This window comes from Lampetra fluviatilis, chromosome 59 (assembly GCF_964198595.1).
Source record: "Lampetra fluviatilis chromosome 59, kcLamFluv1.1, whole genome shotgun sequence".
Classification (NCBI taxonomy): Eukaryota; Metazoa; Chordata; class Hyperoartia; order Petromyzontiformes; family Petromyzontidae; genus Lampetra; species Lampetra fluviatilis.
In genome coordinates, this window is record NC_136333.1 from 965,958 (window position 1) to 976,997 (window position 11,040).

The following is an 11,040-nucleotide window of genomic DNA, read 5'->3' on the forward strand; positions in this document are numbered from 1 at the left end:
GAGTTGGAGGGTGGATGAGTGGGTGGATGAGTGGGTGGATGAGTGGGTGGATGAGTTGGAGGGTGGATGAGTGGGTGGATGAGTTGGAGGGTGGATGAGTGGGTGGATGAGTTGGAGGGTGGATGAGTGGGTGGATGAGTGGGTGGATGAGTGGGTGTATGAGTGGGTGGATGAGTGAGTGAGGGGGTTTGAGGCAGAGAGTCAAAGCCAGGCGAGCGAGCGATCGCAGCAGCAGCAGCAGCAGCGGCAGCAGCACCTGCTTGAGGGAGACGGAGGGCGACGCCGGGTAGACGCCGGCGGTGGACGTGTGGCCGCCCACGGCGTAGAGGCAGTGCTCCAGCTCGGCGGAGCCGTGGCCGAAGCGAGCGATGAGCATGGGCGCCGCCTTGGACCACTCGTCGTGCACCGTGTCGTACACCCACACGTCCTGCGGGGCGGTGGGGGGGGAATCCGATGAGCTATGAAGCTCTTTCTTACAACGGTTTTACTTCATCTTGAGTCCTCTGTGTGTCGTTTTGCAATCACACACACACACGAGCACACACACAAACACACACGCACGTGCACACACACACGCGCGCACACTCGCACACACACAAACGCACGAGTACACACGCATGAGCACACACGCACACACGCATGCACGCGCACACACACAAACGCCGAACTACCGCTCCGCGTGAACCACGCAGCAGTGGGGATGATGGAGAGATCAAAATGATTATATCATCGTCACCATCGTCACTATCGTCATCATCATCCCCCGGCTACCCCCCCTCGCTCACCCCAGCTCACCCCGGCTCCCCATCCTCCCCCTGGCCCAACACAGAGTGGGAGCTGCCTCTGGCCACGAGTGGAGATTCCGTTTCTGTGCCTCGGGTGGCATCAATCAGCCACCCCCAACCACCACCACCACCACCACGTGCCCACACCGGCACGAGGGGGCAGCATGTGTCGAGCTCCGGGTGAAGTGGGGTCAAGCGTTGCTACTGCTGCTGGCGGCGGTGGTGGTGGTGGTGGCACCGCGCTAGCGAGACAGAGAGAGAGACAGACACAGAAAGACACACAGAGACACAGAGAGACAGACACAGAGAGACACAGAAAGACACACAGAGAGACAGACACAGAGAGAGACGGAGAGTGACACAGAGAGGAGACACAGAGAGAGACGGAGAGTGACACAGAGAGGAGACACAGAGACACACTGAGAGAGAAAACACAGAGAGATAGACAGAAACACACAGGAGAGGGAGGAGAGGGAAGAGAGGGAGGAGAGGGAGGAGAGGGAGGAGAGAAATGGAGGAGAGGGAGGAGAGGGAGGGAAGAAGGAGAGGGAGGAGAGGGAGGAGATGGAGGGGAGGGAGGGGGGGGGGACAGGACGGGACGTGGTTTAGAACTGTGCTGCGGGCCGCTGATGGAGCCTGCGTGGGACTGGCATCGCGTTCTCATTCCGTTCGGGAGACAATCTCGACGCTACACAACTCAGTGGAGCCCTTACATCTGGGTAACGTGAAATATAACCGGTTCAGTTCAGAGTTGACCACCCCCGCCCCCCGCCCCCCGCCCCCCGCCCCCCGGCCAGCAGGCAGCCCTCACCTTGGACACGCCGTTCTCCGAGCCGCGGCCGCCCATCACGTAGACCTTGCAGCCGACGGCGCACGCGCTGAACTCCTTGCGGGGACTCGGCAGGTCGGCCTTGGGCAGGATCTGCTGCGCCTTGAGGTCCACCAGGTAGATCTTGTCGCACATGAACGTCTGCCCGGCGAGCAGCAGCAGCGCGTGGCCCGACTTGCGGGGCCTGGCGCAGGGGCTGGTCACGACGCCGTCGTTCCTCAGGATCTTCAGCTTGCAGCCCATGGCCTCCTCCACCATCTCGCGGCTGCGCGCCTGTCCGCGGATCAGCTCGTCGCCGGCGACCTCGGTGAGGTAGACCAGCGGCAGCATGGCGAGCCGCAGGCCCGCCAGCAGGCGGGGCAGGTGGGCCGCCCGGGCCGCGGGGTCGTGGCCCACCCAGCGCCTGGCCGCCTCGTAGGCCACGCGCTCGTCCTCCACGTCCAGCTCCTCGCTGGAGACCAGCTCGGCCAGCTTGTCGCACGGCAGCGACAGGAAGTCGTCGGCGAGCGCCAGCGCGCCGAAGTTGGCGAGGCACATGCGCCAGGCGAGGTCGTGCAGGCGGCGGCACTGGTGAGCCTCGGACAACAGCATCATGCCCAGGCAGTTGGAGGGGTGCAGGTTCTTCTCCAGGAACTCGGCGCAAGCGTCGCGGACGTCGTGGAACTCCAGCATGTCGCCCGCCTCCAGCAGCGACTCGGCGTTCTCCTCGTTGATCATCACCCTGCGAGCGCGACCCACGGGGTGGGGGACGTCAGACACCTCGCGCCTGATAAGCATGATGCTCGTGAACTCGTGACACCTCTCGCCTGGTCAGCATGAGGCTCGTGAGCTCGAACCCAACCCCCCCCGCCCTCCAGAGGACCCGCTGTATATTTGGAGTTTGCGTGGATTTTTTCGATTTAAAGCTTTCATGACTGCAGGAATTCATCTTCTTGGTTCTTTCGGTAAAGTCACGTAGAAGGGAAATAATAAAAATAAAACATAATAAAATAATTCTCACGACGTTTCGGCCACAACGCAAGCAGCCGTCCTCAGGTGAAGACCAGGTCTGTCGGGGAGACAGCGTCTGAATGTTCTACGTGACTTTCCCGAAAGAACCAAGAAGATTTACGTGGATTTTTTTTCCGGGTTGCTCCTCCGTTTTTTTTTCCCCTCCGCGTTTAGAATCGACGTCACACGCTCAGAGTATTTGGCTGCTATAAATGTCCACGAGATGATGATGATGAGCCACTTCCTCGGGCTATCATTTGTGATGGCCAGGACGCTTCTGAGAACGAATTACGCATCTCACTGGGGCCTTACCTGCTGAAATTAAGAAAAGTTTAGTTTCAAGGGGCTTGTCCCACAGTGCCAAGGAGATGTTAACTCCATCTCCTGGTACACAGGAGGTCGTGGATTCGATCCCGACCCCTGACGCCTGCTGCTGTATATTTGGGGTGTGTCTCTCTCTCTCATCATCATCACAGTGGCTTGTAGATGTTAACTACCTCGATTGGTGTGCAGGAGGTCGTGGGTTCGATCCCGACCCCTGACGCCTGCTGCTGCTGTATATTTGGAGTTTGCGTGTTTCTCCCTCTCATCATCATCACGGTGGCTAGGAGATGTTAACTCCATCTCCTGGTACGCAAGAGGTCATGAGTTCGATCCCGACCCCTGACGCCTGCTGCTGTATATTTGGAGTTTGCGTCTCTCCCTCTCTCCCCGTGGTCACGTGGAATTATTTTCCTCCGGATCCTCCGTCGGTTTGTTCCTACAAATGTAGTTAAATATGCTTAGAATATTTGGAACATTTTACTGCCATAAATGTCCACTTCATAAGCCACTTTGTTGAGCTATCATTTGTGGCCAGGTCGCTTCTGAAAAAGAAACTAATACCTCGGTGGGCTTTGGCCCAGTAGGATGCGGATGATTTAGTTTTATGGGTGTGTGATGTGTTTACCTTTATAGTACCACGTACTCCTGTCGCGTGTTCTTATTGTTTTTTGTTGTAACGTTGGAAATGTTTAGCAACAGACAAATACTCTAAACACGTGACGTCGATTCGAAACGTGGGGGGGGGGGGAAAAACCGGAGGACCCGGAGAAAATTCCACGCGACCACGGGGAGAGAGAGAGAGAGAACACACAAACTCCAAATATACAAGCAGGTCACGGGGGTCGGAATCGGAACCCACGACCTCGTGCATGTCGGGCGAAGGAGATAACAACTCACACGCCCTTCCCTGAACTAACTAACCGCTGTTCTGAGGACAGGACACACGGTGTACTTTACACGCCCATATGCTAAAACCGACAATCACTTTCAACTCATTCTCTCTCTGACGATTGTTCACAGTCACTTCCTTATCACTCGCTTATCTCCACTGTCCACCGCGGGCATTGTTCGCGTGACATTCACCCCAAGATAGCTCCTCCGCCCATTGCAACAACAGCGGGTGTTTTCTATCAGATGGGCAGTGTCCTTCGATGCGGGCTGGGTTCAACCACCCACCCGTACCCACCCACGCACGCACGCATACCCACCCACCCACCCACCACCCCACCCATACCCTGTGTTGCTGTTGGCCTGCGGTATAACGCCGGTGGTGAGACAGGGCCATAAAGAAGGCCGCTGCTGTATCTGGTGTAGGCCAATCAGTTTCAAAGACGACGCGCACATCATTATAATTACTATCAGAGCCACGTGTGTTTGCTTGTTTTACCGCGTGTACGTGTGGGTAATGCAGACTTGATTCCTTGCAAGAGGTGCATCATCATCTGTGTGCGTGGTTGAACATCTTAACACAACTCCGGTTGTATTGCCGGGCAGGGTGAACACACACCAATTGTGATTTTTCAAACCTTGATAATGACACCAAGAGACCCCGTACTCAGATCCCTGTCTCCCCTGCCCACTGAGTAACACCCTGGCTTGGTGACACAATGCTACCAGTGTCAACCTACAGTACATCATTTTGTTATTTGCGTTTTGTCATTTGCGCTCCGATAAGTCTGGAGGTCGTCTGCCCGACCCGCGTTTGCGCTGCACGCGATTTCATATTTGGCATTGATGTCATATTGATTTGCGTTTGTGCAACATTTTCGATTTCTCAGGCGGTGCAAATTGTTTTTATTTTCGGATTATCGATTTGCATCATGGCCGTGCTTTTATTTCATTTGCTGCTGTCACTTCGGCACCTGCAATTGGCTATGTATGGTGCCAAAGAAGTTCGACACATATACATAGTGTCCATATACTAACACTGCCCATAGACTAACACTGTCCATAGACTAACACTACCCATAGACTAACACTGTCCATAGACTAACACTGCCCATAGACTAACACTACCCATAGACTAACACTGTCCATAGACTAACACTACCCATAGACTAACACTGTCCATAGACTAACACTACCCATAGACTAACACTGCCCATAGACTAACACTGCCCATAGACTAACACTGCCCATAGACTAACACTGCCCATATACTAACACTGCCCATAGACTCAACACTGCCCATAGACTAACACTGCCCATAGACTAACACTGCCCATAGACTAACACTGCCCATAGACTAACACTGCCCATAGACTAACACTGCCCATAGACTAACACTGCCCATAGACTAACACTGCCCATAGACTAACACTGCCCATAGACTAACACTGCCCATAGACTAACACTGCCCATAGACTAACACTGCCCATAGACTAACACTGCCCATAGACTAACACTACCCATAGACTCAACACTACCCATAGACTCAACACTACCCATAGACTCAACACTACCCATAGATTCAACACTGCCCATAGACTCAACACTGCCCATAGACTCAACACTGCCCATAGACTCAACACTGCCCATAGACTCAACACTACCCATAGACTCAACACTGCCCATAGACTCAACACTGCCCATAGACTCAACACTGCCCATAGACTCAACACTGCCCATAGACTCAACACTGCCCATAGACTCAACACTGCCCATAGACTCAACACTACCCATAGACTCAACACTGCCCATAGACTCAACACTACCCATAGACTCAACACTGCCCATAGACTCAACACTAACCCATAGAATAACACTGCCCATAGACTCAACACTAACCCATAGACTCAACACTGCCCAGTGTCAATTTTTAACAAACCGCACCAGGTACTCATTTTGAGGCTGAGTCAACCTAGGAGGAGACCCAGGAACCAGTCCAGACAATCGACACCAGCATTGGGCCTTGAGTGGGAATCGAACTCCGGGTCGCCGGGTTCGTAGCGTAGCGCGCTGACCGCTGCACCACCGCTCACAGCGAACACGAAGGCAGACGCTCGCAACGGCCCCCGCCTCACCCACGTCAAACGACGTCGTTCGGTTATTTCAGGAATGCGACTCTCGGGGGGGAAAAACCTGAAGCCGGGGCCCAACAGTTTGCCCGTTTAACAAACAAAGGCAACTGGGGAATACGAACGGGGACCGGAGCGTCTCACTCGGGCGGCTAAGGACGCGGCCCCGCTGAGATGGGTGACGTCCCCTTCTGCCAGCGGCATCGGCGGGAGCGTCTCCGGATTCGTCGCTGGCTCGGCTCACGCAGCCGCGGGACGCTCGCCGCGTCACACGCTCGGGTCACATTTGAGAGACGCTCTCCGTTCTCCGGCATCGGCCAGGGGTGCCGCGCTGGCTAGGAGATGTCAACTACCTCGCCTGGTATGCAGGTGGTCCTGGGTTCAGATCCCGAACCCTGACGCCGGCTGTATATTTTGAGTCTGCGTGTCTCTCGCTCTCACTGTGGTCGTGTGGATTTTTCTCCGGGTCCTCTGGTTTTTCCTCTCTGCGTTCAACATCAACGTCACGCGTTTAGAGTATTTGGCTGCTATAAATGTCCACGTGTCGACGACAAGCCACTTGGTTGAGCCATCATTTGTGACGAGGTCGCTTCTGAACAAGAACTATACAGCTCAAGTGGGCCTAACCTGGTCAAATAAAAACACAGCCTGTTCCCCTATAACGCCGCGGTTGTAGTAGTTCTGGCATTCCTGAAGAACGCCGCGAGACAACACACAATATATAACATACGATAAAGTGCAGTCCGCGATAGCACGTGAGATGCGTACGCAGGTCTCAACAAAGACTGAGGGCACGTGGGGTAGCATCTCGAAGCATCCAGCAGCATCCCAGTGCTTCGTGTGACGCTACGCCGAGACAGCCGTACAAACCGCTTACTCCTACTCACGCTGCGACATAGTTCCGTTCACTCCATCGCCTACTCGAATCGTAAATGTCGTGGGTTTATTCTCCAACACACAACCGGTGTGCTGAACTAGTGACGGATTGCCACATTCTGTTCACGTGACAAACCTCACTAGTTGGCTGTGTCGGGTGGTGGCGGGTTTAATGACACATTTATATTTACGCGATCTAACCCAAAAAACTCTATTGTGGATAATATTGGTCGCGAAAGCCTCCTACTACTACTACTGCTACGCCTAAAACTGGGTGAGTGAGTGGGTGAGTAGGTGAGTGAGTAGGGGAGTGAATGCGTGAGTGAGTGACTAAGTGGGTGAGTAAGTGGGTGAGTGAGTTGGCTAAAAGATGAGTGATTGAGTGAGTGGGTGGATGAGTGAGTTAGTAGGTGAGTGGTGGCGGGTTTAACAACACATTTATATTTATGCGATCTAACCCAAAAAAAACCTTCTATTATAGAGTGTAGTTCAGGTTGGATGGTATTCGATTAACAGTTTAAATACCCTCAACTAGAGCGAATCTCTCGAGAGCTTCCCTGAACGGAGACCCCCTTTCCACCGGCAGAGGGAACTTGCAAGGCTGCGCCTTTGCCTCCGCGTGTGAATTCCGGGGGTGGTTTGGCCACCGGTCGGCGGGGAGCATTGTTGGGGCGCAAGGCCACGTAACTGCGAGGGTGCGAGTTCAACCCCCGGTCGCCTCGGGGCAGCAGTTCAAAGCAGGCAACACTCGCTCAGCCGGTGGGAAGTCAACCGCAGTTGTCACGCGAATTAACTCGCCCCCCCCCCCGCCCGCCCCCCCCGCCCCCACCACTACCACAGGAATGTGGAATTTCCACCGCAGGGCTCGGGCCTGTGTAACGGGGTCGGGGGGGGTGCATCAGCAGTGTTTCGCTACAAAATGGGACCGTTTTTGCCAGCAGCAAAGTATGAAAAGACAAGAAGAGCTTTTACCCTTTCCGGCAATAGAAACAGGTGGTGTGAAGATGTTCAAACAGCAAGTAGGAACTCCATTAACCACGCAAAGTGCTTGTGGTGAACATTCAAACAAACTTGCTCCGATAAAATATGATGCATTGCATTTGAAGCATCTTAACACAACTCCTGTTGTATTGCCAGAAAGAGTAAAACACCGATGCCTTATTGTTTCCAACCCCAGTGTTTGTCTGCAAAGAGACTTTGCAAATCCAAAGAGTTCCGTGGGTTTCATGCAAGTTGGAGCTTTACACCTCGTCGTCATCATCGTCGTCGTCATCGTTACATTTGACCTTCTAGAGGAGAGCCTCCTTCCGCCAGCGGTCAGCTCAACCAAGTGGCTCATCATCATCATCGCCGCCGCGTGGAAAATTGCAGCAGCCAAATTTCTCTGAACCCGTGATGTTGATTCTCAATGGAGAGGGGATAAACAACGGCGGACCCGGACAAAAATCCACGCGACCACGGGGAGAGAGAGAGACGCAGAAAACTTCAAATACACAGCAGCAGCAGGCGTCAGGGTCGGGATTGAACCCACGACCTCCTGCATACCAGGAGAGGTAGTTTGCTGTTAAACTAACACCAACCTATATTCTTGGTTCTTTCGGTAAAGTCACGTAGAAGGGAAACAACAAAATAATAAAACTATAAAACAATAAAAATTCTCACGACTTTTCGACTGCAACACAAGCAATTATCATCAGGTGTGAAATCCACAGCTAGAAAAGCTGCTGCTGCTGATGATGCTGCTGCTGCTGCTGCTGATGATACGGATGATGCTGCTGCTGATGATGCTGCTGATGCTGATGCTGCTGCTGATGATGCTGATGCTGCAAAACTGACAACGCCCGAGTTTGAGTTCCGACCAAGGAGATCGTGGGTGGTGAGTGCGCGTCGTGCGGACAAAGTACAAACCACACCCCGGTCCCCAGAGCTCACACCACTCGCTGCGACTCACCTGCTCACCGACAGTAACAGCCGCCCCCCTTAGCGCTCTTTTATCGCTACTACCAAACAAAACAATCTAATATTTATTTATTTAACACGCGAGGCCCCAATGAGCCGCAAGACGCAGCTCTTCATCAGAAGTGACCTGGCCGTCCACAAATGATAACCCAATGAAGTGGGCTCATCATCGTCACGGGGAAATCGACAGCAGAAGCCAAATACTCTAAACGCGTGAAGTTGATTCTAGATGTGGAGGGGAAAAACCAGAGGACCCGGAGAAAAATCCACGTGGCCCGCAGGGAGAGAGACACACAAACTCCAGCAGGAGTCGGGGTCAGGCGAGGTAGTTAACATCTCCTAGCCACCGTGATGATGATGATGAGAGAGAGAGAGAGAGACACGCAAACTCCAAATATACAGCAGCAGCAAGCGTCAGGGTCGGGATCGAACCCACGACCTCCTGTACACCAGGCGAGGTAGTTAACATCTCCTAGCCACCACGGTCAACGACCATGGTGACTTGTTCCTGTGAACCTCGCTCGTTGATTCCTCCACCACCCGTGCTGAGACCACACTGTCTCTAGCCACCATCACAGCAGGTCACTACAGCACTCACCCAGCCACTCACCCAGCCGCTCACCCAGCCACTCACCCAGCCACTCACCCACTTACTCACCCAGCCACTCACCCAGCCACTCACTCAGCCACTCACCCAGCCACTCACCCAGCCACTCACCCACTCACTCACCCACTCACTCACCCAGACGCTCACCCAGCCGCTCACCCACCCACTCACCCAGCCACTCACCCAGCCACTCACCCAGCCACTCACGCACTTACTCACTCAGCCACTCACCCAACCACTCACCCAGCCACTCACCCAGCCACTCACCCAGCCACTCACCCACTTACTGACCCACTTACTGACCCACTTACTCACCCAGCCACTCACCCAGCCACCCACCCACCCACTCCCCCACCCAGCCACCCACCCACCGACCTGGCCACTGGCCCGCTCACCGGGCGAGCGGGGTGTGGGCTGACGGCGAGCGACTCACTTGGCCGTGTAGGCGAAGTCCAGGAGGAGCTCGAGCACCTCGGGGTGGATCGCCTCGTGGAAGTCCACCTCGCCGTCGCGGCTCTCGCGCAGCCCGCCGGCGAACATCGCCTCGAAGTAGCGGCTGCACGCGGCCAGCACGGCGCGGTGGCACGGGAAGTCGCGCTGGCCCGCCCGCAGCACCACGTCGGTGAAGAGCGAGCGCTTGCGCAGGGCGCACAGGCGGCCCAGCACGCAGTCGGCGTGGCCCGGCTTGTGGAAGAGCGCCAGGTTCATGGAGCCCGTGCTCGCACGCGACTTGCGGTTCTCGTGCACCGACACCGACATCGTGGCGGCGGCGACGGTTTCGGTGGTGGTGGTGAACGAAGGTGGTGGTGGTGGTGGTGAACGAAGGTGGTGGTGGTGAACGAAGGTGGTGGTGGTGGTGAACGAAGGTGGTGGTGGTGAACGAAGGTGGCGGCGATGGCAGTTGCGGTTGTGACGGTGGTGGTTGTGGTGGTGGTGACAGTGGCGACGGTTGTGGTGAAGTTGGTGGTTGTGACGGTGGTGGTTGTGATGGTGGTTAAGTTGGTGGTGGTGGTTGTGACGGTGGTGGTTTTGGTGGCGACAGTGGCGAGGAGACGGTAGTTCACGTGGCGATGGTGGTGGTGGTGGTTCACGTGGCGATGGTGGTGGTTCACGTGGTGGTGGTGGTGGTTCACGTGGTGGTGGTGGTGGTGGTGGTGACGTGTGTTACTCTCCTCTCCACCCCCACAGTCCTTCGAGAGCCCTTCGCCTTCCTTGCCGTCCCGGCCCGCGTCACCGAAGCTGTAAAACATCGTCAACAGCTTGTTTGTTTCTTTCGGTGATTTACATGAATGACGACAACAGAGTGGAGTTTCACGTTTCGTTTCACACACGGGATTTGCCGACCACAGGACCCGAAGGCCAGCAACAAACAGCGCCATCAAAGGGGTGCTGTGTTGGCTGGGATATGTTAACTACCTCGCCTGGTGTACAGGTGGTCGTGAGTTCGATCCCAACCCTGACGCCTGCTGTATATTTGGAGTTTGCATCTCTCTCTCATATCATCATCACGGTGGCTAGTAGATGTTAGCTACCTCGCCTGGTATACAGGTGGTCATGAGTTCGATCCCAACCCTGACGCCTGCTGTACACAGTTTGCGTGTCTCTCTCTCATCATCATCACGGTGGCTAGGAGATGTTAACTACCTCGCCTGG

The 11,040-nt window shown here is 54.9% G+C and overlaps 1 protein-coding gene across 1 annotated transcript in view; it reads right to left on the bottom strand.

Moving 5' to 3' along the window:
• Positions 1-10,551, bottom strand: part of LOC144950709 (ectoderm-neural cortex protein 1-like) — a 22,032-nt gene extending 11,481 nt beyond the window's left edge. The window contains exons 1-3 of the mRNA XM_078880782.1: positions 9,821-10,551; positions 1,597-2,335; positions 257-427 (exon numbers count right to left, since the gene is read on the bottom strand). Of these exons, the coding sequence (XP_078736908.1) occupies positions 257-427; positions 1,597-2,335; positions 9,821-10,146 (1,236 nt within the window). The 5' untranslated portion in view covers positions 10,147-10,551. The remainder of the gene's footprint in view (positions 1-256; positions 428-1,596; positions 2,336-9,820) is intronic.
• Positions 10,552-11,040: the final 489 nt, after the last annotated feature.